This window comes from Aspergillus tubingensis (genome assembly GCF_013340325.1).
Source record: "Aspergillus tubingensis WU-2223L DNA, scaffold_1, whole genome shotgun sequence".
Classification (NCBI taxonomy): Eukaryota; Fungi; Ascomycota; class Eurotiomycetes; order Eurotiales; family Aspergillaceae; genus Aspergillus; species Aspergillus tubingensis.
Window position 1 is genome coordinate 1,380,226 of NW_023336275.1, and position 24,114 is coordinate 1,404,339.

Consider the following 24,114-nt stretch of genomic DNA (forward strand, 5'->3'; position numbering starts at 1 on the left):
TCACATCAAGACGCGAGTTTCCCTTTGATGAACATGATCATCGCATCTGTATACAATTTGCTGGTCGGCACAGAATGACCACCCGGGTGAATGAGCACTTTCTCTTCCTCGGCACCCGTGGTCGCATCAATCAGAGTGCGGCTTCTTTTGTAGTACACAACATCATCAAATTGCCCATTCATATGAAGCATTGGCCCTGAGATTTTTGGGGAATAGAAGGCTTTGTACCGAAGGTTCAATCCAGCGAAACCACAGCAGCTGATTGAGAACTTAATCGGGTCCACCCCGTCGAACGATTTTGGGAACGGAATACCTCCACTCTCCACTTCGGTTTTTTCAAAGACACTCTTCCTGCCTGGCTCGAGCAGACTCGTAATAAGTCCGGTTAGAAAACCTCCTTGGGAAAATCCAATGACTCCAGCAAAGGGACCCTGCGAGCGCATAATGTCACCAAGCTTCTGTAGTCCATCGAGCAAGCCTGGGAATTCATCGTCATCGTTGACCTTATAGAACCATCCAAAACCTGGATCGGTTCCCGGTATATAGCGTTCCCAGTCGGTTGGCTTAAGTCTCCAGGTGCCATCAGGGTACACAAGCTCTACACCATCCGGGTAATCGGGATGGTATCCAGGCGCAGGCGCTGCTGGAAAGGCTTCCATGAGGGCTTTTTCCAGGCCACGTATGTCGGCGCGAAACGACTCTCCGGTTTCAGTATAACCTATCGAGCGTAATTTATGGTCAGTGGTGGCAATGACATCCGTGCTTAGAGTCAGGATAGTACCATGGATCATAAGAATCTTGAGCTTGGAGGTCGTTATTCTTGTCATTGTAGAGATTGATTTAGGGACTTTGAGATCAATTGAAGATGTATCAAATGGTGTTATTTTTCTCTGAGGGTTTATGTTGATGAGGTGATTGACACCGTGGTATTCGGCTTCCTATATATGACTAGATGCGGGGTACTTGCATGATAGGTACACGCACGTCAACTGACTTCTTGGAAATTGCCCAATGGCACTGACTAAGTTGATATGTGCCATAATGATATAGAAGGTGCTCCCATAATTAGATTCAAATCAAAGCGTTAAAAACGTGCAATAGATCAGTAGGTGCTCTATATCTATATCTTCTCTTGCCTTGAAGACAGTGAATAACATCTAGTACTTTCAATACTCCACCAAGAACCTTCCGAACTTGATCAAAATTCCAATGAGCGGAAACGGTCATTGTAGCCAAAATCGGAACTGAAAATTCGTATCAATAATCGCATATATTACGATCCGCTATGGTCAGGGTAGAGAATTGGGCGCTTATCTTAAGATGACGCAATACGTAGTCCACCTGGAAGATAGCTAAGCGGCTTGCAGGGCTAGTATGAAATGATTAGTGCTATATCGCTCCGAAATTGAGTTGCTGCAGTTTAGCGGCAGCATGCAACTTATGGATAAGAAGCGTGAGAACCGCTTTGATGTGACTGGTAAAAGAACAACTGTGTCCATACTTTGAGTGAACAAATCCAAGCGTGGTCAAACATTGTACACAACCTGAGGAGCATAGGAAGATGGATGCTTTCTTTTCTCCAAATAGTCGATCCTTTAGGAGACGGTGCAATCAATACTCCTTATCATTTGTCATTTATCGAAAGTTAGAACTATTGTATTCCATCCAATCACTTGATGCGTACTGATAACGCTTTCCCGCAAATTACGACCCACACTGATAGACCAAGTCGGACTTCAGCCCTATCTTGCTCTGGCCTCTTCATGTGGATCATCTTATGTATTGCCCCTTCTGAATTCGCTCGCAAACGCAAAAGACATGGTAAATTGAATTATTTATCCCTCAGCGAGAATTGACAAATACGAAATATACGGCGTATATTCCTCGAGTTGACCCCGATGGGTGGGGACGAGAGATCAAGGCATTTCTGACATTCAACAACCTGCACTCCTTCTGTCGCAAATGAGTAAATACAACTGATTAGAGCTCGCATTGTAATGGCCAATAGAGATCATATTATCGCTTCAAGCCATGAGAACAGGTGTAGCAAATTTTCCGGCATTTGCAAAAGTAATTATGAACCTGCGCCAGATGAACAGAAGGCATTGCACGAGGATAGCTCGTTACTTCCATCCATTTCCTCCGTCGTGGGAGAACCCGAGCATCGGAGGCCCATCAAATCCATGCAACACATGGGGCACATGCTCGACCCAGTCCATAGAGACCGCGGGCTAGAGGACTGTATTTCCCGTGTCCAGGAACAATCAATTGATCTGGCCGCAATTAATTTTGTCCAAGATTGTTCCTCCGATTGTTCCGCCAATTTGACGAAGCAGGTCTCTGACCAGAAGCAAGTCTGTTTCGGACAACGCCGGCGGAGGATGACTAGGGGTCTTAAGTGTGGATAGCTCGGAAAACTCCGTTGTGTGATTATCCAGCACTGTCCGGGTGAGTTTAGAAACCCATCTCAATTAGTGACCCTGGCCGGTCATTGAATGGTGGGATAATGGCGGCGGGATGGATGTATAATAATGCTTCCTCACGGCCCATACCGGCTCAAGGCGACTGCCGTTTTACATTGGCACTGCTGAAATTTCGTCTGGAGGGAATTCAAAGGCCAGTTTGCGGGCGATCTCCTTGTGGCCTGCATATTGGTTGCACAAGGATCTACCCGAAAGCGTCGATTCTCTTCCGAGGGAGCCGGCCGGGCACTCTTTGGAAGTGCCTCGCTTAACCACCTGTCCAGCTGTCAGGGACGATGAATAAATCAAAAATGCTGCGTACAACATGCGATTAGATGTGCCCGGTCGGAAAGTGTTATTCCATTGTCGAGTGAATCAGACATCCAGGGAGATGCATTCTTGGAAAAGACAATCGAGGTTATGGTCTCTCCCATGAAAGACGAGACTTGTAATTGACTGGCTGTTGTACCCAGTAAGCTTGGGTGTACCACCGCCATCATCCACTGGTTGAGTGACAGCAAAAACATCCCGGCCGATTGCCCTCTGTTGATTGATGATCTTGACCACGTTGAAGGTCTGATATATTGGAAACGCCCCCTCTTCGGTTGGTTGCAGATTGATGAGCGTCTGCAACCAGTTTTGGATCTCCAATCCGACTGATAGGCTCTGGCACCGGAGAATACCCGCCAAGAGTAAGCCCGAGAACCCGATAGTGTAGCTATTCTTGGTAATGGACGTCTGCATATCGCTCCACTGTGCAATCCGGACTAATGTCTGAACCCAATATTCCTCTTCATTACACTCCCGTCCGAGATGGGCGTTTTCGGGATCACAAAGGAGTCGCAGAACACCCGTGCACTGCATGGCTCGCGCAACTACGTAGTATGCATAGTTCAGCGCGGCATCGTGGGACTGGAAGCGGATTGTAGTGCTGTCTATGTCGTTGAACGCGTAAATTGGCTGCTCAGATGGCGGAAGTTGCAACACCCACGCATCGAGCTTCGCCGCTTCTTGGTGTAATAGACTAGTGCAATATGCATAGCGATCATCAAAATCGGAACCACTAACGTCGTCTGACCGAAAAATTTGAAATTGCTGCAGTATGGTACTGAAGTTTAATCGATGTGATTCACACATGATGCTAAGGACTTTCACACGTCGCTCATGTAGTGTCTGAGGTACGTCTAATAGGGAGGCCGGCAAAGGTATCGATGGAAGATGCTGACAAACTTCCAATGAACTGAAATAGGCTCGAGCCCACCATACAACATAGCGGATTTGCATCCACGAAGCAAGCAGCGACTTGGTGGCTGCGTCTTTGACGCCTTCATGCCACTCAAGAAGATTCATCATCCCCCGGACGTGAGTGTAAAAGCCCTGGAAATTGCCCATGGCTTGCTCCAGATGAGCGAACAGAACAAGAACAGTTAGCATTGTGACTGAGTTTTGATGGTAGTCTTGTGATTGCATGATGGCCAACTTCTGGATTGCGGACGAGTAGTATAGCTGACTCCGTGTCTGGTGGATGAGACTAGGACTCATTGAACTCATCGTCCCGGCCGAGGGTGTTCTGCGCTCAGCATGAAGGCGCCCGATATTGCACGAGGAAAGGGCCAAAAGGGCGTCGTTGAGAATGGGATGGGCAGCGGCCAATGAAGTGGCAAAATGGAATACTGGGTGCAAAGCTGGTAAGCAAGAGCCTTCCCAGTAGGTGGTGTAGAAGATATCGCGGTCCGTCATTTGCAAAGACTGGATAATGCTATGGCTTCCGATGGAGGGGATATCTTCTGCAGCTTGGACAGCCAATGTCTGGTCCCTAGTCGGTCTTGGGCTTGTCTCTTCTGACGATACACTTGATGTTGTTGCCGATGCTAGCTGCTTTGGTGATGGCTTCGGGTCGTCGACTGTCGCGATTTGAAATTTGAAAGCTGGTCTAGCATAGTCACAGATCTTTCCAAGTCGTGCGCAGGTCCCGCACGTGGGCTTTCGCTCATCACACTTGGTTCTGCGGCTGCGGCAACTCTGACAGCCATTGCGGGAGCGGATGATGTTTGTCTTTTTGGGTCTGGGTGGCGCAGGCTTGTACATGTGTTGTGAATAGGATAAGAGAGATTGTCTTCTCTTCCATTAATCCGACCTCTGATGTCAGTAGTAGCAGAAACACATCAAGTCTGTGTCTGTCCGATGGAAGCCGAGGGCAATCAATGGCGGGAGTTGAGTCACTGTTAATTCAGTGCACGTGATTGTGCAACCAGTCAAATATTCACACGCTAAACCGGATCAAGAAATGCTTATCGCCGATCTATTCGGCACAAAGTAGATAGTTAGATACGTAGTATAGTATATCTTTTGATGCTATTCTATTCTATTGACGAAGACTTTAGCGCCTTCTTCTTATCAATCAACTCTCCCCGTTCCTGAACCAAAGCCGACACAGCCTTCCCCGTCTCTCCTCCCATAGCGGCGAAGCCCTTAACCACGCCATCTCGGTCGCCGGGCCTCATTTCCTGACTCATCTTGTACTTGCCCTCGATTTTAGTAATCTCGATCCGAATTCCTACCACGTTCCTCTGCATCAGTTCAATGTATCGCTCAGGCGCGTCGGCAACCTTCCACGGCTGCGGTCGGTCCCCTCCGGTGAATCCCATGATTCGTCGCTCGCATTGCTCTGACAGATCGTGCATTTGTTTCGACAGGAAGGCGCCCGCCTCTGGGGTCCTGGAATCATAAAAAAGGGAGAGCTTTCCGTAGATTTGAACGGCGGAGTAGTTCCACGTCGGGACAACCTTCCCAGTGTCGGGCTTTGTCTCGGTGTAGAATTTGGGGGTCACATAATGATCATGGCGTCCATTGAATACCACCAGGACATCGCGCTCGAGTGGAAGGATGCTCGGTGGTGCTCCGCTGGCAAGCTCGAGCATGGCTTTGGCTTGGGGATTTTGCTTAGCGATATGGGCACGTAGTTGCGGATTGGACGACGGGTTCTCTTCGGTCTTGGGATGGTCTAGCACGAAGGGGACGTGGGTGCATTGGAGAAAGTCTTGGGCGGAGGAGTCAATGCCCGTGATGAGCATACCCAGAGGGTTCTCCTTGATGAATTGGAGGAGCACCTCCTCATCAGATTCGGCATGTGCGCTGGCAAAGAACATGGCTTGCTCGACTTGAGGAAGAGTACACTGTGTGGATTGTTCGAAGACTGAAGGCAGGGTACTGGGGAGGAATGGATCAACTTTATATTGATGTTATGCCTACTTATCTTGCTTTGCCACTAGCAATTCTGGAGGATCAAGATCCTCGCCTTATCTGTCTCAAACAATAATCCAAAAGATGTGATTTGACCAGCGATTGTGACTCTAGTCCTATGCCTCTTTCCATGTCAAATCTCCGCTCGGCATCGTTCTCGCGCACCCGATCCGGTAATTTGTGGGTCTAGATCCACTTTCGGCCAGAGATCCGATCGCTCTCGGTCACCCGGTTGGGGTTACAGTTGCCTTTGCCCCTGTCAGTCATGGCTCGGTATTTCGTGGCGGCCTCTATTTCTGGTGACCCAATCAGATCTGCGGAGGTGATCTTACTATAACAGGTGTGCGGGTGCGATGTACTGTCTCTCTGGAGAGAAAAGACTCTGTTTTTCGGGTATGGCGTAGACGACAGCCAGTAAATCATAAAGAATATAAGTATCCGCCAGTTTTCGCTAGCATAGACGAGGACTAGCATCCTGGAAAGCTTATATCGTCCATTTAGTGTAGCAGGAACTACCAGCTCATCCAACACAATGGCCAACCAATCGCCACTACGCATCGCAGTCCTCATCAACACACCTCCTGGCAATGAGTTCTGGAACGATGTCCGCGGGTCTTATCAAGATGCCTTTGATGTTATTGCACCAAATGCCAAGGTCAATATGTACGATCCCGTATTTGAAGGAAATTTCCCCAATCCTCAAGAGTATGACTTGATCGTCTTGAGTGGAGGGAAAGCCGATGCCTCATCCTCGGAGCCCTGGGTCCTTGGTGTTTTGGACTTTCTCCGTAGGACTGCGCGGGAGTCACCAAAGACTAAGATCCTGGGTATCTGCTGGGGCCACCAAGCTATATCAAGAGCATTTGGCGGAGAAGTACGAGCAGTGCCTACGGGACCCATTGTATGTGTCGCAGCCCGCCCAGCTCATCATCACCCACAAACTGACATATCTTCTATGATAGGCCGGCCTTGAAGATGTGAAGTTGACCGAAGCTGGAATGAAGTTTTTCTCTACCCGATCAGGTGTTAAGACCTACGTGCGTTGTTTGATGGCTGCCCTTTGGTTGTTCGCCCTGCTGATGATTCTCCCCAGAGGTTACCGGAGTTTCATGTACGAGAGGTGGCCCGACCTGGAGTAGGCTTCATTCACCTGGCGGAAAATCATGAAATGTTTGTTAATCAAGAAAATACTGTGTTGTCGTTCCAGGCGCATCCAGAAGTCCAGACTGAACTGGCTAAGAAGATGTTGTTGGAAGAGGATGATGTGTACAATGGCAATCTTTCGGACCGGGAACTACAAGATCAATTGGCGAAGCTGGAACGGCCAACAGATGGCTTTGAAGTACTGAGACGGGTTATAGAGTGGGTTAGGGAGTAGATTTACCCTATTCGCAATATAGAGCATGGGTCATACTAGCATGATAGAGGGGTTCTTGATCTTAGCAAATTTTCTTTCTTTGCTCGTGTACATTCGCCATGTGACTGGTAAACCAGATACTCAAGCTTCATAGTCTCTTGCCCGGAGCGTTGGGGTCTTGTGATAGAGCCATGATGACTCATGTTAATTCCATAACTAGGGCCGATTCTCTGTATTCTCTGTATGCAGTGTAACGGGGAAAGCTCACATCCGGCGCCACCTGATCCTACGAAGACAGCAGTTATATCCATGAATGCTGCTAGAAAATAGAGTCAGTATCTTGAATTTACCGCTTTCATGAGCCGATATGTTACGTTCCTCTTGTTGTGGCGCCAGATGACTCAATCGCCTTCTCCAAAATGCCAAGAACTATGCTCGATCTCCGCGGAGTCAATCTTCCAAAATTTCTGGACCTGGCAACTTCATTTAGTCAAGAACAACCATAGAAGCCGAAAGAGATCTAAAATCAAGTATGAATCTCTGGTGACATATGTACCGATAAACCATTTCATGAAGGGAGATGGACAGGTAGACGTAAGCTTAGAAATGCCATTACCGGCTGCAGCCTTGATTTGGCCTGGAAGAGTCTTGACTGTGTACGACGCTATATTACCACATCATTGGATGCTAAAGTCCCATTTACCGGCATCTGCTCCCTTGAAAGTCTCACTGTAGTTACTGGTCTCTGCATCGTCTTTGCCGTTCCGATGCTATCCGGAAGAAAACATGCCCCTGTTGATGCTACTCCGAACGCCAAGAGCCCACTTTTCCCCCACGTCCATCACTCATCCTGTTCTTCCGGCGTGATCAAAGCAACGTATTTCATCTACCATCTACCTTAAGCTACAGCAATCTTGAAAAATTCCTACCTTATAGTTACTTTCTGCTCGAATTCAATATATCTGTTAAGTAGCACTCATTTTGACATCTAATAACAGCACACCATGTTATCCCCCAACCCCGTCGATGCCCCGCAACATGTCCTACAGCTCCTCTCCGAACTTCACAAAAAGTCATTGGAACAGGAAGCCCTGATCTCCAAGAATGGCAAATTTATCTCGACAGCTGTTCTCAGCAAGCTGGAAGGCAAAGGCCCTGCCGCCAACCCGCAAGCCGAATTCGATCAACTCATGCTCGACAAGTTCATCGCGCTGGACGAAGACAAATGCCAATTTACCTATCAACTGATCAACTCCATGGGCGCCACCAATATCATCGAGGCAGGCACTAGCTTTGGAGTTAGCACCATCTACCTTGCTCTGGCTGTTGCAAAGACCACCGCGGCGACAGGCAAGTCTGGCACTGTCATCGCGACGGAGAAGGAGAAATCGAAGGCAGATATTGCGCGGGGCTACTGGCATCAGTGCGGTGAGATTGTGGAGAAACAGATCGATCTCAGAGAAGGTGATCTGCTCGAGACCCTGAAGGAAGGGCTGCCGGAGATTGATCTTCTCCTTCTTGATAGTGAGTTCTCTGACCCTTGATAGACACTCCACATGCTAACTGGGATCCGTAGTCTGGACTCCACTAGCACTTCCTACCCTCAAAACCGTTCTCCCTCGCTTTCGACACGGTGCAGTTGTTCTTACTGATAATACGATCTCCGGCGCTCAGGGCTACGCGGATCTGCTGTCGTTCTTGAGATCGCCTGAGAATGGCTTCCGCAACATGACTTTGCCTTTCACTAATGGGTTTGAGATGAGCGTTTACTTGCCGCAAGGAAAGTAAACAGAGAAGCAGGGTTATAACAGTGAGGATGAAGCAGAACGTATCCAGACCAAACTTGTACATAGTTGCATGAGCTCCTTGACTCAGTAATAGTACATATTCACTTGACGCATCTCATAAACTCAACACGAAGTCATGGCCTGACCTGCCTCCTGGTCCGCAGATTCCAGTTCCTTTCCTGTTTTATGTGCAATGAGAGCTTTCAAGAACTCATCGACATCCTGGGCACCACTTAAAGTCAACGCCCCATCTTCAGCAACCTCTCCTCCGCTAATCCGAAAGTATGGCACACCGTGAACGCCTTCCTGACGAGCCGTTGCCGCCATATCATCAATCTCTTCCACCCCCTGTCCCTGCTCAAGCCAGGCCCGGACTCTCGCTTCCTCCAAATACCCCTCACTAGCGTACACGGCAACGCGCACCAGGGTTTCAATATCAGTGATATCCAACTCATCCTCGAAATGAGCTCGGAAGATGCCTTCAGCAACAGCCGTAGCAATATCGCGATCACCACGTCCATCATTCTCTTCTTCCCGACTAACCAACTCGCTCAGCAACATCACTTGATGCGCACGTAGACTACTTCCAAATCGACCTCCGAACTTGAAATGGATCCCTTCTTGTACGCCTAGTCGCTCCAACCGAGCTTTTGCGGCAGGAACTTTATCAGCTCCGAGTCTTTGGGTCATTCGCTCTGTTGTGGGTAAATTGATTAGGATTTGCCTCGATTTTGGAAGATGTAAGGCTACAGACCTATGTAGGGTACACTTTCCATTGGAGCCTCGCGGTCTAGAAAGTACGGTTTCCAGGAGATGCGGATGCGATCTTGGCTTCCACCAGGATAGGTTTTCTGGTATAGGCGGATGGCCTTGGTTAGGCGGCGATAGCCGATATAGCACTGTGCATGGAAGTTTATTTTCAGATGGATATAGGAAGCCATGGGTGGATTGTAACATACCCATGGGCAAACTGGATCCGAGATGACGGTGAGTTTAATGAGTGCCATGGTTGCGAACAAACTGGATTGAAGACGAAATATGGTTGGGAAGGGAAGGAAATCTAGGTAGAGGGATTTCATGGGTTATATAAGTACTTAATGCTGACACTTGATTCGGGGTGGGACGAAAGATGCCGACTAGAAGAGTGGCATTGTAAATGTAGTTGCCTCAGAGAGAGACATGTTTGACTGATTTTAGGCGGCAATCATTCGGCGATCGAGCGAAGCTAAGGTTCTTCGCTGAACGCTAGTAAGAGTGCATTTAGAAGTTAGCCTGCTGAAGAAGACTAGTATTTCTGTCTTAAATTCTAGATATAAGATGCCATCACTGGATGATTAACCGCAGTACGTGCCTAGCAAGAAGTACCTGCATAGACTCAGGATACTCTAGTCGGGCCACTCATGCTGCGTCCCCCCCCCTGCCCCTCCTCGGATTCGGCGGGAATAGCCTGCTCTGGAGGACTTTCCATGCTAACCGACCAATACTATCATAGCCTGCAACTCTTGCATATTGATACCTGCAGACCCCACTGAGCTTCAAGGCAAATGATTCCCAACGAAACGATGGAGCTAGTTGAGCTGGACAGCGAAGTGCAGTTGTAGGGCAGCAACCTTCAGGCCAAACAGCTTGACACATCTTAACTTCGAATTTTCTGTACCTCCTCACCCCTTTTTATTTTAAATCATGCCAGTAACGATTTTAAATCGAATTATCATTTTCTTCGACTGATTACAGTGCCTGTTGAGACGAGATGGGTGACGGAAATACCTTCGACAACAAAGACAATACGGTTCATAACCAGGCCGGTAGTCAAGTTGTTTATGGCAGTATTTATAATAATACTTTCTATGCCTATGATCAAGGTATATCATTCGGTCAAGCTTCTAATAACTGCACTAGTACTGATATCCAGTCACAGATGGCGTGCGGCATATTGCTGAGGATAAGGTAGACAGATATACTGTTCAGCACCCAAATTTATTATCACAGACTAATATGACATCTCTGATGCCAGTCTCATCTTGATCAGAAGCTCCTAGAAGCAGCCGCCAAAGGGGAGACTGCGAAAGTGGAGCATCTACTGGACAACGGCGCGAACGTTTCGGCCGCGGATTCGCAGGGTCACACAGTGCTTCATGTCGCTGCATCTGGCGGACACGCTGATATTATCAGCATTCTCTTGCGGCGAGGGGCCGACAAAAATGCGAGAAACCGTTCTAATCACCGTCCTTCGGAGCTCGCCAGATTGCTTGGTCATATTCCCCTTGCGAACAAGTTGGAGCTGAATTTGCTTTAGAGGAGGGTTTAACAGCTATTTCTATTTTCATAAATCATAAAGGATATTCGCTCTTAGCAATCTTCGATCGTTCCCTGGAGGCACACAAGTCTACTATCGATGCATACAGAACTCTTGATGAATGAAATGCAAGCATCTTCTAAGTTACTGTCTCATCCCACACGAACAAGATATCATAACTCAGCGACAAATGTTGCGATCTCGTATCATATTGCGGTAGAGAACCAAGAGCCCGTGTTTAAGTACGCGCGTCTACCGTGCAAACGCCCCAAAGTTCATTCCCCCATTGATAGTCTGCTGGCCTGCCTGGTTCATGATGGAAGCTCCATCATTGTTGAAGTTGAAGACAGGGCTCTAGAATGCAAATTAGCCGGCGTAGCAGTGAAAATCGAGCAGCAGATTCTTACACTCGACTTCTGCTTCACGGGTACCTCAACCATCATCTTCCTCAGTGCACCAAGCACCAATCCGTATCCTTCATCATCCTCCCTCGATCGGAACTTGCAGATGTTCTTATGATCGGCTTGGATGGATATCATGTCTCCGCGACCGGGGATAGTGGCAGAATTTCGGTCAACCACCTTTGCTCATGTTAGCCTAACTATTGAAACTTCCAAGATCTGCAGTTCCATTACCATTACTCCCTGTGTTTTCAACTGCTCATAGAAGAAAGTGGTCAGGATACTGTCGTCGGAGTTATCGCGTTTTCGCAAAACGTTTGCAAACTCTTCGATCAGGTGCTGCAGTGTGTCCGATTTGCTTTTCAGATCTGAGATATTTGCTTTGCTGCTCTCGAAGATATAATCCGCTACTTTGTTGAGACGAGACACCCAGTTTGCGATTTCGGAACCGCAGAATGGGGTTCCCAGGAAGACTATTCCTCGGACGTGTTTGCTGATAATCTGTGTATTGTCGGAGGGGGAGCTGCGGTTGCCTGCTACGACAGCCTTCGACGGCTTGTTAAATCTCCCCAACATTGGGAATAAATGAAGGGTTGTCAACTTACCTGTGCGCAGACCAAGCCGCCCAAGCTATGAGCTACGAAAATTATCGGGCGCTCTGGCTATTTGGCATCCTTAGCTACGATACTCAGAAGTAGTAGTATTGCCTCTTACCGAAGAGGCTCTGAACCGCGATAGCTGAGCACAAAGATCCTCAGCATTTCCCACAATTCCGTTCTGCGATAGAGCTGATGTGAAGCTGACCACCCGTGAATCATATCCAAAAGTCATGATACGGGTCTTGGGTAAGTCCTGCGGAAGAAGGGCTTGAGGCCAGCACACATCGTCGATCGTCCAGGTTGCGTCGCGACTTCCGCCAAGACCGTGGACGAAGACGATACTGAACGCAAGTCAGCGATGGGAAAGGATATTGGCTTCTAGGGATTAGTCACATACTCTACCTCCGCTTCGTTGGAGTCGTACAACACTTTAATGCCATACTGAGGTTCGCTCTCACTGGCCTTTGCCGAGCTCCGGAAGATAGTCATGATGAGTGTCTGCTTTATGCAGAGAATGGCGGGGTAAGTGCTTGAAGCTCTTCAGTCAGTCACTGAGGATGTAAGTGGTTTGATTCCATGTCTTGAGTGCCGAAGGAAGCCTGGATGGCTTTATATCTGCCTTCATAATACGCAAATAGCCAGGCACTCAATTTGAATCTCGCTATAGGTATTGCCCACCCTCTTTTTTCTCTCTGCCCCGCCCATTCCTTGGGCATCCTGCTGGTCTACCAGGCGAAAAAAGACAGGTCCAAGCCATCATGCATAAAAGCCCGGCGGATGTCGATCATTCGCAAGTCGAGATGCTGTTGGCTACTGATGCGGCCATGTCACCCTAAATGAACCCGAGGTCTCCGAGATAGCACCACGGAGGAGTACCATGGTATTAAAGCCCTGTTCCTCCAAGGCTGGGATTTTTAAGGTGGGCGTGAATCAATTGTATGTGGTCAAGAATCTCTTTTGGGTGATTAATATAAGGCTCCAATATATGTGGAACCTTCTATGATGTTGTCTCCATTGGCCAGTTAGGCACATGCAACTTCCCCTCATTCTTGCATGAGGCCATTTCGTTTTTCGTACCTCGCCACAGAGAATTTCACCCTGGGTAAAAAACCCAGAAGATGCAATAACCCATCGCTATAGTATAGCATTTTGCGCTCTCGGCAAAGGTTGTATTGGTCGAGGATGACAGAATAACTCTCACATCTATAGAATAAAGCGGACATTCCGAGCTGAGTAACTAAACTATTACGTGCCACAACTACGCTCTTTGTTCCAATAGCACCCCATTTTAATAGTGCAGTAATATTGTTCGTCACAATTAAACATTAATCATAATATGTACCAACAGTCCATCCCGGATATACTACGCCGAGTCTACTATATCATCAAGTCATATCGAGCCCCTCTTCAACGGAGTAACCTCATCCACAGAACCCAGTCCAGCCATGCGCACGCCATCCTTCCCTTGGATTTCCCCGAACATGACCTTCAGGTTCCTCAACTCATCTGGAACATTCTCTCGACCTCCCAAGCAGCCCTTAGCCGCCAGATCGTCTAGCCGTGCACTGGCTCGAGTAGTACATAATGTTTGGAACATGCCGGTCATGCTAGCAGAAATACCGTTGCTGATCAGCGCGTGTCCGCCAAAGAGAATGAACGCCAACGCCGATCCAAGGCACACAAAGTACGTGGCGATCAGGCGTGCCGGTCGGCTAAAGGAGTATACGTTCACCGTTAGATTGTTCGTAACGGTAACTTGGGTGGTTGTTTGGTTCATGGTCAGGAGAGAGATTGTAATGTTTTTCAACAGATCTTGCATTGAAGCGCCTGTAATGTTGAAGGTTGGTGTGTTTGATGGGCCTGTGTATAGGTCTGTCAGGGAGATAATAGTGTTGGCTGATGGCTGACCGTGGATGACTACAATTGGTGAGCCTCTATTGCTGTTAATCTATTACTTGCATGAAGGAGTACTCACCGAGCATGTCAATGTATCCTGAAAGTGCCAGTACCAGTGAATCCTGGATAGCGGCCAGATTCGCCCGACGAAAGATGTCGATAACGTTACCTCCGGTGTCTCCCGTCGTGGTCGCATTGATTTGCGAGTCCAGAGTCCCAGTCCGAGGAGATACGCCACCATCGTCGTACATATACGAGCTGTTTAGCTGGCGAATTGGATTGACCTCCGCCGACACGTATTGTTGGCTCCCTGTGTAAGTGATGTGCAGATTGTAGGTCGCCTCGAATGCTCGGCAGGTGAGGTTGTCGTATTCATTGTCCCTCTTCCAGCGCAGGCCGAAGTCAAAGAAACTTTCTGAGCGGTTTGTGCGAGCAGCGCTGTCTTGCGATGCGATGTAAAGATACCCCCTCGTGTTCGTCTGAGGGTAGGTCTGGTTGACCCAGTCGTAGAGATCAGGAGAGGAGTAGTTGCGGCACTCGAAGCTGGGGCCCGGTATGCTAATACTGTAGGAGCAATCGGTAGCACACGGAGACGAAGCTGGAAGGTAATGCCCCGCCATCATGGCCTGTCTTGCGACGCGGGTAAGCTTATAACTAGGTCCACTAATAAAGTCGTTAGGGCCTCTGTCCACAGTGCAATCAATAATCACGTTCAGTCTAACCTATAGACATCGTAAGAATTGGGCTGCCACAGTGCTTCGGTCATCATGCCAGCAAAAGTGCCATTTCCAATGAAGGCTGGGTCAAATGTCGGAACCGATTGGTTGGCCAAGGTATGGAACGACTTGGACTCGACGGTCAGGGCACCCGCTGGGAAGATCATGGCGATGGGGATACACCAACATATTAAGGCGCAAATAAACGGGATGGGAGCCACCGTTAGGAGCTGCACATTTCCGAGGTAGAGGGGGTTCGTCAGCACTGAGAGGAAGGCGTCAATGTCGCCGATGCGCATCGGGCGCGCGCGCAGGTCCTTCCACAGCATCTGAATGAAAGACATTCCCAACGCGGCGGCCAGAAAGGTACGGAACCCATTCACGAATACAACAGATAGCGCTGTCACGTATGGCTGCTTGATGGTCTTTTCGACTTCACGCTGGTCCAGCCAATGAAAGAGACCGAGATGCATAGAGGCCACAGAGGCCGCTGAAACGCACAGTTAATAAAGCTTCCATTTTTGGTAAAGAATAGGCGCCGACATAACAAGGCACCTCGTCCTCTATATAAGGAAAGCCTACCTAAGAGAAAGCAAGTAATGATGGAGCTTGGAGTCATCCACCCAATGGTCCAGTGGGACGTGCTGGATGTGCCTTTTTCGAGCGTGGATGCGACCGACGAAGGGGTTGCTGGAGGTTCATCGGAAAATCCTTTTTCATTTTGGGGTACAGTAGCCTCTGCGTGTGCATTTCCAGTTGAGTTTGTATTGCTCTCCGATACTACCTCTACTTCTGGTTCTCCTTGATCCGCCAGCGTGTAGTGATGCTTAGACGCCATGAGGAAGGCTGCAGTCTGCCAAGCGGACGGCGAAGAAAAGTGGACGAAGGAATTGCAAGACGGCCTCGAGACATTTAAGGCCCGGCTCATCTCCGAACAAAGGACGAAAGTAGGCCAATGCGGCGCAGCAACCCCGCCTCCAGGGATGAATTGCGAATTTGGCCGCAGGGCCTAGATAGGCTGAGCTTCGGAACGGGCCACCCTCCAATGCGTTAATCGATTCCGGTGCAACGGAGACTTGGAACATGCATCCGGGCAGCAGCATCACATGGAGGGGAAATTCAGCTAGAGCAGCCAGGTTGAGAACACAGCGAGCGTGTCAGCGCTAGTCAGCAACGGCGCAGGATTAGCTCCAACCGGGCCCTGATCGTGAGGTTATCCCTGCATTCACCCGCTTTCAGACGGTCAGCTATTGGCTGGAAAAGTCATTGCAATCAACGAGATACCTTTAATAACCATCCGCAGGTGCGCCAGGCAGGGTTCATCGCAGGCCACGTACACGCGACCGAACAGTCGGGTGGAAGCACTGCCTCGCTCTGCCTCTCTGCCCGCAGCAAATAATCCATTATCCTCTGGGAATGCACATCACAATACATTAAATCACACTACGAAAATGGCTCGGATTGATTAAACAGCGTCTACCCAGGACTGATCGTCCCAGGCTGGCATGCATTTGATCTGCTTTGGTGGCTCTTTCTGCCAATGGACGAGCTCATCATGAGGGGAATATCGCCCTTCCAATATCGTATGAACGTAACCCTTCTCCTCCTTAGCCCTCAATGACCAGCGATACTCATATGCAACATTCACAGTGGGAATAGCAAGCACTTTCCCAAGACCCAGGCGCCAGAGATCTTGTGCCAGCAGTGTAGGCTCCCCCATATAGCACTCATCCTCCTCTGAATACCGGAATTCCACGTGCCCGTCAATGAATGGGCCACTGTCTAAGGTAACCATTCCACCCCAGCAGCTATAGACCTGCACGGGAAGATGCTTAAAAAAGCGTTCACGAGTGGGACCATGATGGGAGAAAAGGTTATGAGAATCCCATATCCGCCCATCAGATGAAATGTCAAAGAAGAGATCTCCAGAGAGGTCTCGGGATACCCAAACATCATGAATGACTCCCTCATCTCTCCAGTCAAATGCGCATGTCATTGTCGCATCTTGCACCTTTTGCTGGTACACTAACTCTAGTATGTCCTCCGCGCAGATGCCGATGTCGTTGATGAATATGATCATGGGATCGTGGCCAAAGGGACTGCCCTTCTGTCTGGCTCCTGTGATCAGGGGTTCAAGGGCCATATTTCGAAGTTCAGACAGATCCTTGATGCGATTTTCCCCGGGCCCGAGTGGATTTATCGGGCTTCGGGAGAAGTAGTATCGCACCCCCATAGCATCCAGCTCCGGCTTCAAACGAGACAGGATCTCATATGTTCCATCTGTTGACCGACCCTCCACTATCGACAAAGCGCAATGTTCCGGCCCCAGGTATCGAATAGCCTCCAGGATGCTTCCCATCAGAGGGAGGATAATATGAATCACTTGGTAGAGATTGAGGGCAAAGAAGTATTGAATTTTGGGGTGCTTTCCGTCGACTGGAATCAGTGTATGGTAACGCTGGCTGATTGTCGCGGGACACTCAAGGTGAGCTGTCGCAGTCATGTTATGGTTGATAATTCCGCACACGAATTGATGGATCTCGACCGGGGTGTAGTCGCTTTCAGCCTTCATGCGCGAGTGGAGGTCTTCGGATACTGATGCAAGGTCGAACCCAGTGCACGAGCTATGGGCACGAGTCTCTAACCACCGTGGTTTCTCATCGCTGAGAAGAAGGAAGAGAATAGCTGAGGCCCCAAGGATTAGCAAAAGCCTTCGCCATGGTCTCGAGCGTCCGAATGTCATCCTGGCTCAGGCATCAGAAGAATTGAGGATTCGCGCAGACAAGATGAAACAAACGGGTTGTCAGGATTGATTTGGGAGTATCGGTCTTTTAAAAAGAAAGCAAAGCCTTGACGCCCACGCTAACATTATAGCATCATTAGCATGGGTGCTGGATCTACATTGTGAACTTCCCTGACGGGTCCTGAATCCTTCTCCGCAAATGTTGACTGTCGGCGGCGGTTGTAAGCAATGATACCAACTTGATACCTACTGGTCAGAACTTGTCAGATCGAGAATCGCACCACTCAGGGCTGTGTTGTCTCGGCAGTGCATTCTTGTGACGACGATGCCAACTGCAAGAAAATCATTGTTTTGTTAGCTTTTTATTGAAGTGAGATTTCTCTCTCAATCTAGCTACTTGTATCTGACGTGGCTTGCGCCAACAGGCTCAAACTTTCTGCCCTACCAGATGGCGAACAAAGTTAAAATAAATTTAGATGGATGGTTAGTAGTTGAGATGATTGAGGCTTCTGCCTGTAACATCGGGTAACAATACAATACAGATATGGCCCCAACAGACCAAATCCGACTACGAACCCTTTAGTATAATTAGTATAATTAGTATCAAAGTAGTGCGCAATGGCGGCTGCACAGTGGAGATGCGTGTCGCCGCAAAGCTTCTCTCATTCGAGGAGCATCCACACTACCACCTCCAGCCTAGCCGGGGTCCGCGTCACTAACTTCATGAACGGCGCGTATCGCCAAGCGAAAAGTCAGCTGGAGTGGAGATTCAGGGGCTCGTGCTTGCTTTCAGTTCTTCCGACTCTCCGAGGGTCCCGTCCAGAACTAAGCGGAAGGGACAAGGACAAGGCCTTTCCAACATTCAGCCTTGCGCCGCGGAGGTCGATCGGAAATTTGCCAAGTAAGAGGCACAACTCAACGCTTTAAAGCTGACGTAGAAGCACCTACCCTATATGTATTAGCCTCTTGGTCTTGAGTGCTTATGGTGTCAATGCTCTTACATTAATTACTGGGGCTAATTAATCTTCGCTATGAGCTGTTTGGACTGACTTGATCATTGTCTGTTTCATCTCATTCTCGGCTCCTACGGAAACGAGCTTCCTGACTTGGAGTCTCTCTTAGTCTTGAGAGCTGGTCTAAACTAAGCAAGTCTAGCCCAACAAATTGGCGAATGGCCTTCCGTTGACCCACTCAATTTCGAAAGATATGAGAAAGAAAGGAGGGGAAAAGAAGACTAAAAGATAGAAATAAAATAACGATTCTCGGCCGATCACACCCTTCCACCTCTATGATGAGCTTGTGTCCGCTCTACAATATGGAGGGCTCTCTAGCTCCCAAATAAAGGAGAATTTCAAGTCACTGTCACAGAGTAGAGCCTTCATTATCCAGACAGTTTTCCTTCAGTACCGAGACCGGCTCATTGCAGTCTCATGTTGGTAGTATGCTGTCTTAGTGAGCGGAAGGAACATTGTGGGCTTCCACGCAGGCTCTGATAAGAACCACCAAATCTAGCTTCTAAGGCCAACCCACTCTTGTGAGATAAGTCAATCTTACTGCCGCATATACGCAGGTCAGCCGTTCACCTCTATCTCCTAGTTTTGATGCTCTATACGAGGGTAGTCGTGTCTGCTCCACAAACTTGGCAACCGTACTGCTTAGGCCCTCCACTTCTGAGGTAGAAGTCACTAAGATACCTTGACCTCAAAGTTCAGTTACTCAGCGATCAGCGATATCTAAGGCAGAGTTTCGTTGTAAAGAATTAAGTTAAAGTTATAAGTTCACCAAACCAGGAACCACACAACGCTATAATCATGGTGACTTGGTCAGGTGATCTACATTTCCTGTTGGGTATATATGCTGATTGGGTCGATCTTGGGTAACTCAAGATTCGCGGGATCATTGAACACAAATCTCTCTGTGTGATGGCTGTGCAAGCCATACCCGGCCTTGCGCGTCTCGGCAATATGCTTACGCTTACAGCCTCAGAGTACTCGCAGCAAGAACCATAAACAAGCATAATCTGGTTGCGGGTCAGATCTGGCACCTTGATCCAATGGTAGCAAGCACGGAAGTTTCCTCTTCTGATACATCCAGTCTAGGCTCGAGAAACCCTGGCCAATACTCCCCTGGAGATGCCCAGGTTAATACCGTAGCCTATATAGCATCCACCAGGCAAAGTTCCATGTATGGGTGGAGCTTACGTGGGTTAAACGCCCGTAAGAAGGCTAGTCTGCTTGGACTTCCACATGTACACAATTGCCTTCGTGTACCGATCTTCTTCACTGACATAGGCCTGAGCTACCCGTATTCGACTACTGGCACGCCTGTCTCCCGGCTCGGCGTAGGCATATAGACCTATTCTAACATGTCATACGTGCAGGTGTACGGGGTTACCGTGAATGGAGCAAGGGGCGCTGCATAACTTTATCTCGATATGGCAGTAAGCTGTCGTTGATCTTTACTTCACACGGCTTCCACCGGCTCCCCAATTGGCAATTGGCCTACGTGTCAGGCGTACTGCGATTATATGCCGAATACCTATATAGCTCCGATGGCCGCACGTATACTTCATCTGTAGAAGTCCTCACTAGACCCAATTCAAGGATAAATCTGCGAAAATGACTACATTTCTCGTGCAAGAAGACACTTACAACGCAAACAACCTCGACTTTAAGATACGGGGAATCCCGGAATCCTTTAGCACTTTCGTCATTGACTTCAAGGCTTTCTTCGGTGTCAGACCCCAGCATGTCAGCCGGAGATTTAGCATCTCCCTCTCAGATCTCAGCTACCAGCCGAAGGTACGTAGTCCCTTTCCGTTTTCATCCCGTCTCTCGGATACCAACACCACCGTACCACCGTATAGATCTATAACCCTCGTGCCGACTGGGCAGTAACTGCTGCCTTCAACTCGTTCCAGGCGCTCCAGGCTTCAACTCACAATCCAGTGCAACGCTTTGCAACTATCGGTACTGGCTCAGGTACCGACGCCATTGCAGCGCTGGATGTCTTCCCTCAACTCCGCAGCATCGTCATGACAGATCTCCATGATGAAGTTGTCGACAAAGCCAAGATCAATCTGATGTCTGCCACTGAAAAGGTCGATGGCCGGGTGAGGGCGGTTGCCAGAGACACTACTGGGCTGTCTGGTCATAGCTTAGTGCCCCTCAAGGATCAGGTGCCTTTTGACCTGATATATGAGTGAGCTTTCCCTCACGAATCTCACGACCCTGAAGTCGAAGAATACTGAACAACATTCTAGAAATCTCCCCAATATTCCCCTACCGGATGACGCTGATCTCCTGGACGGTCAAACCTCCTCGACTTATTTCGATTGCTCAGACGTGTCGGGGGTGGTTCCCCCGTTTGTGTCCACCGCTCTTCTTGACCTCCATTATGTCTGTCTCTTGCAGGCGAAGACCTTCAATCTGCTCACCGAAACTGGCATCGTCCTGTCTAGCATGGGCGGCAGAATCCCAATCGACACCATGCTCCGGCTAGCAGATGCAGCAGGTTTCACTGGAAGGATCCTGTCCATGTCTTGGAAAGTGCAGAGTGAGCCAGACTCGGTGATTGAAGGATACGCTACTCAGCAGGAGAAGGGACTTGGACCGGTAAGTTTACTGCCACTCCGCATCAAGGGCTTCTGAGACCTTAGTAGGCTGAAACGACAAGCTAATCTCGTACGTGCAGTTCTATTTCTACCGCGTGAGTACGCTACGGCGCGTTTTCGGTCACCTAACAGCGGCTGAGGCTGGACTACGTGCACTGGAGATAGAGAATGAGCTTTTGCCTGACCGGCTGGATGCAGTGACTGCTTTGAAAGCTCACAAGCAAGGTATCGATATTGGTCACCCAGTTGTCGTTATGGCTAGCACTAGACATTGAGGTTGTCTTGTGATTGATTATTTGTTATCGGTGTTTACCTTTTTACGATATAACTCGAGCCCGTAAAAAAGAAATTGGAATCCATTTAGGAAAGGATTCTGTACTAAAAGTACTTGTTGCTTTGAAAGACTATGATCGCGGGCTTCCGTCGGTCTTTTAGGTCAATTTAATTTGCATTTCTTCTCAAATTGGCACCTTATCTCGGTGAATTGAATGAACTCTTACTTTGTTCTAAGACCATCCTCTTTGTCTGACTAAATTATGAAGGTGACATACAAGCTCACTTTATCGATCTTGGATTTAGCACTCAGGTGAGAAGGTATTTGGCATTCCCATCGAGACTAATATGGTACAATCCAACAATTCCTTCCCATAACTTTTAGGCCGCAAAGCGACTTCTGCTTCGAATCCTCTTACCGTATCTAAAGAAGATGTACCTAAAATAAAGCTATTAATACAATATACATTATCCCTTCCGCACTTGACTTACGGAAATGGAGCCATAGCAAGACTCAGAAAAGCAAGCAAGGATGTAGCCCACTGATCACCCAACTTGTGGTACACTAGTAGTGTGATGTAATTGTCAGCGACTGCCAGAAAACCTATCCAATACAGTCAAACGACTTACTCGCCACGCCAAAGAGAGGGAAAGCAGCCGCAAAGGTACTCCTAGTAAAACTGTTGGCACCAAGCGCACTGGCTGCGTACAGTGGATAAGCGTCCACGAAAAACGTAAAGACCCCTTGAAATACGAAGATCATTCTATTTACGGTGTCAGTGAGAGCGCCATCAGGCATCCAGTCTCCGAGACAGTGTGAACTTACCCAGCTCCAAATACGGCGCTTCCAATGATAGGCACAATCCAATGGACCGAAGGAAAGCTGTTGTCTTTCAGTCATTTGCCACGTGTAAGGGGTGAGATAATGTACTCACGCTGTCCATCCAAACCAAAATAATCCAATCGTCATGAGCGGAGCTCCGATGACAGCGGGGGGTAGACGACTTTCCGGCTCATTGTTCCCAGTGTCTCCTTCCTCCTTATGGCCTCGGGAGAAATAGGGATAGATTTTGCAGCACCTGCTCAGCTCTTAGTACCAGATTTCCCATCATGATGCAAGACAATGTGCGCGTTCACATCGAGTTGCTCATCACCTACCATGGATCAATCACGACCGCCAGGATCATCCCCACCAAGAGGCCAGTGAATGCTAGTCCCGACTGCCATAGTCCGAAGTTATACGCGTTGCCATACACTACCCCAAACGCTCCGAAAAAGAGATACTGAACGCCTAAGGCGATGGACGAGAGTAGGCAAAGATTGAGACACATCGGCTCCAGGAGAAGTAGCATGAATGGTCGATACAGTGAGTGAAGAACAGTCTGGGTCGAATTAGTGGTTAGCCACCTATCAACGAAGAAATGTGGTATCATGTCTACCTTCAAAACAGATCGATCCATCTTTTCGATCGCAGCCCTCCATCGATCGTCCCCAGTTTCCTGCCGCAATTTGCGAGCCCTGTTTCGGAGCAGCACTGGCGCGTATGTCTCGGGGACGAAGATAATAACAAGGATAGACTGGATACTTGACCAGATGAGCAAGACGTAAAATGACCACCTCCTGTACGCTCGTTAGACTCAATTTGCTGGGATTTTCCAGGCCCCGGGGGAATTTCTCGCTTACCATAAGGCCCACGAATTTATCAGCCCGCCCAAGATAGGCCCTATGCTGGCCCCGGTACTGCACAGCCATTAGTCGCTAAACGATACCACAAACAACAGATTTCGTACAATGGTGAAGCTGTGTATATCAGCATGGGAGTATGCAGTGTGCTTTTGGTGTACATGTCGCCCACGGTAGCCCCCGCGACCGAGGTAAATGCCGCCCCTGCGAGTCCGTCTAGGAACCTCGCAACTAGCATTGTTTGGATATTGTGGGCAGCAGCACAGGGTATAAGGAAGACGATGTATAGAGGAAGCGAAACGAGGTATATGGGTCTTCTGCCGTAGAACTCCGACAAAGGGCTCATCACTAGAGGTCCCCATCCCAGTCCAGCAATGTAGAAACTGAGTCCGAGAGTTGCGACAGTCCGAGAGCAATTGAATTCGGCCATGATCTGATTGTACGTCGCTGTGTAAAGCGAGCTAGTGACGCATACGCACACCGTCATGGTACTTACTAGGCTCACGATGATCCATTTACGCTTCGATGTCATAGCGTGTGGGTTTGCCGGATCGTCCTCCTCCCAGTGAACCTCGTAATCGTCCTGGTGGTCATGTTCTTCACTTTCAGTAGTGATAATCGCCTCCTGGTCACCGAGCTCAGCGTGAGCCATTGTGCGAGGCATCGCCTTCCGGGCCGGAGGGGATGATGATCCTTCGTGGTGGGGCGCGCATGGTGCTGAGAAGAAGTGCAAGTTCGTTCTCGGTCAACTAATCTTCTCTTCATGCAGGTAAGCATCAGGCAAACCGGGTTGTTGGGGTGTTGGGCGCCACTGGTGCTCGGAACCGGATTTTAACATTTCATAGGGTTCCGGGTAGTACGCCGGACTCTGTATTTGGAAATAAGCCGAGATAGCAAGGTCTGATAGTGCAACGCAGCAAAGGCCTCACAGAGACATACGGTTGGAAGGTGGTACAGAGCCTGGGCAGTGGGTTGACAACAGCAAATTCGCCGACAAGGAGGTCAAAATGTGAGGCAAACATCGACTTCTATCCATTAGGGTTAA

General features: G+C 48.8%; 12 protein-coding genes across 12 annotated transcripts; 4 read left to right on the forward strand and 8 right to left on the reverse strand.

The window, feature by feature from the left end:
* Positions 1-5: 5 nt before the first annotated feature.
* AtWU_00476 (alpha/beta hydrolase) lies at positions 6-827 on the reverse strand (the record flags this gene model as incomplete). Its single annotated transcript, XM_035495592.1, has 1 exon — positions 6-827. One exon carries the CDS (start codon positions 825-827, stop codon positions 6-8), a length of 822 nt encoding a protein of 273 aa, XP_035351485.1.
* Positions 828-2,837: 2,010 nt separating this feature from the next.
* Positions 2,838-4,550, reverse strand: AtWU_00477 (Zn(II)2Cys6 transcription factor domain-containing protein; the record flags this gene model as incomplete). The annotated part of the gene is made up of 1 exon (XM_035495593.1): positions 2,838-4,550. One exon carries the CDS (start codon positions 4,548-4,550, stop codon positions 2,838-2,840), a length of 1,713 nt encoding a protein of 570 aa, XP_035351486.1.
* A 272-nt stretch (positions 4,551-4,822) lies between these two features.
* AtWU_00478 (FMN-binding negative transcriptional regulator) lies at positions 4,823-5,611 on the reverse strand (the record flags this gene model as incomplete). The annotated part of the gene is made up of 1 exon (XM_035495594.1): positions 4,823-5,611. One exon carries the CDS (start codon positions 5,609-5,611, stop codon positions 4,823-4,825), a length of 789 nt encoding a protein of 262 aa, XP_035351487.1.
* A 626-nt stretch (positions 5,612-6,237) lies between these two features.
* AtWU_00479 (type 1 glutamine amidotransferase) lies at positions 6,238-7,083 on the forward strand (the record flags this gene model as incomplete). The annotated part of the gene is made up of 3 exons (XM_035495595.1): positions 6,238-6,606; positions 6,668-6,742; positions 6,799-7,083. The coding sequence occupies 3 exons, from the start codon at positions 6,238-6,240 to the stop codon at positions 7,081-7,083; spliced, it is 729 nt and encodes a 242-aa protein (XP_035351488.1).
* Positions 7,084-8,066: 983 nt separating this feature from the next.
* On the forward strand, positions 8,067-8,850 carry AtWU_00480 (O-methyltransferase; the record flags this gene model as incomplete). The annotated part of the gene is made up of 2 exons (XM_035495596.1): positions 8,067-8,586; positions 8,639-8,850. The coding sequence occupies 2 exons, from the start codon at positions 8,067-8,069 to the stop codon at positions 8,848-8,850; spliced, it is 732 nt and encodes a 243-aa protein (XP_035351489.1).
* Positions 8,851-8,972: 122 nt separating this feature from the next.
* AtWU_00481 (DsbA family oxidoreductase) lies at positions 8,973-9,856 on the reverse strand (the record flags this gene model as incomplete). Its single annotated transcript, XM_035495597.1, has 3 exons — positions 8,973-9,544; positions 9,604-9,748; positions 9,809-9,856. 3 exons carry the CDS (start codon positions 9,854-9,856, stop codon positions 8,973-8,975), a joined length of 765 nt encoding a protein of 254 aa, XP_035351490.1.
* Positions 9,857-10,599: 743 nt separating this feature from the next.
* Positions 10,600-11,145, forward strand: AtWU_00482 (ankyrin repeat domain-containing protein; the record flags this gene model as incomplete). The annotated part of the gene is made up of 3 exons (XM_035495598.1): positions 10,600-10,711; positions 10,768-10,796; positions 10,864-11,145. The coding sequence occupies 3 exons, from the start codon at positions 10,600-10,602 to the stop codon at positions 11,143-11,145; spliced, it is 423 nt and encodes a 140-aa protein (XP_035351491.1).
* Positions 11,146-11,397: 252 nt separating this feature from the next.
* AtWU_00483 (esterase/lipase family protein) lies at positions 11,398-12,634 on the reverse strand (the record flags this gene model as incomplete). The annotated part of the gene is made up of 6 exons (XM_035495599.1): positions 11,398-11,499; positions 11,553-11,726; positions 11,781-12,092; positions 12,152-12,208; positions 12,261-12,486; positions 12,543-12,634. 6 exons carry the CDS (start codon positions 12,632-12,634, stop codon positions 11,398-11,400), a joined length of 963 nt encoding a protein of 320 aa, XP_035351492.1.
* A 901-nt stretch (positions 12,635-13,535) lies between these two features.
* On the reverse strand, positions 13,536-15,595 carry AtWU_00484 (uncharacterized protein; the record flags this gene model as incomplete). The annotated part of the gene is made up of 4 exons (XM_035495600.1): positions 13,536-14,062; positions 14,121-14,704; positions 14,764-15,247; positions 15,340-15,595. 4 exons carry the CDS (start codon positions 15,593-15,595, stop codon positions 13,536-13,538), a joined length of 1,851 nt encoding a protein of 616 aa, XP_035351493.1.
* Positions 15,596-16,222: 627 nt separating this feature from the next.
* Positions 16,223-17,500, reverse strand: AtWU_00485 (glycosyltransferase family 69 protein; the record flags this gene model as incomplete). Its single annotated transcript, XM_035495601.1, has 1 exon — positions 16,223-17,500. One exon carries the CDS (start codon positions 17,498-17,500, stop codon positions 16,223-16,225), a length of 1,278 nt encoding a protein of 425 aa, XP_035351494.1.
* Positions 17,501-20,118: 2,618 nt separating this feature from the next.
* Positions 20,119-21,388, forward strand: AtWU_00486 (uncharacterized protein; the record flags this gene model as incomplete). Its single annotated transcript, XM_035495602.1, has 4 exons — positions 20,119-20,301; positions 20,367-20,701; positions 20,763-21,114; positions 21,194-21,388. The coding sequence occupies 4 exons, from the start codon at positions 20,119-20,121 to the stop codon at positions 21,386-21,388; spliced, it is 1,065 nt and encodes a 354-aa protein (XP_035351495.1).
* A 379-nt stretch (positions 21,389-21,767) lies between these two features.
* On the reverse strand, positions 21,768-23,721 carry AtWU_00487 (MFS transporter; the record flags this gene model as incomplete). The annotated part of the gene is made up of 9 exons (XM_035495603.1): positions 21,768-21,825; positions 21,879-21,951; positions 22,017-22,150; positions 22,213-22,269; positions 22,322-22,465; positions 22,545-22,768; positions 22,826-23,006; positions 23,070-23,126; positions 23,177-23,721. The coding sequence occupies 9 exons, from the start codon at positions 23,719-23,721 to the stop codon at positions 21,768-21,770; spliced, it is 1,473 nt and encodes a 490-aa protein (XP_035351496.1).
* Positions 23,722-24,114: the final 393 nt, after the last annotated feature.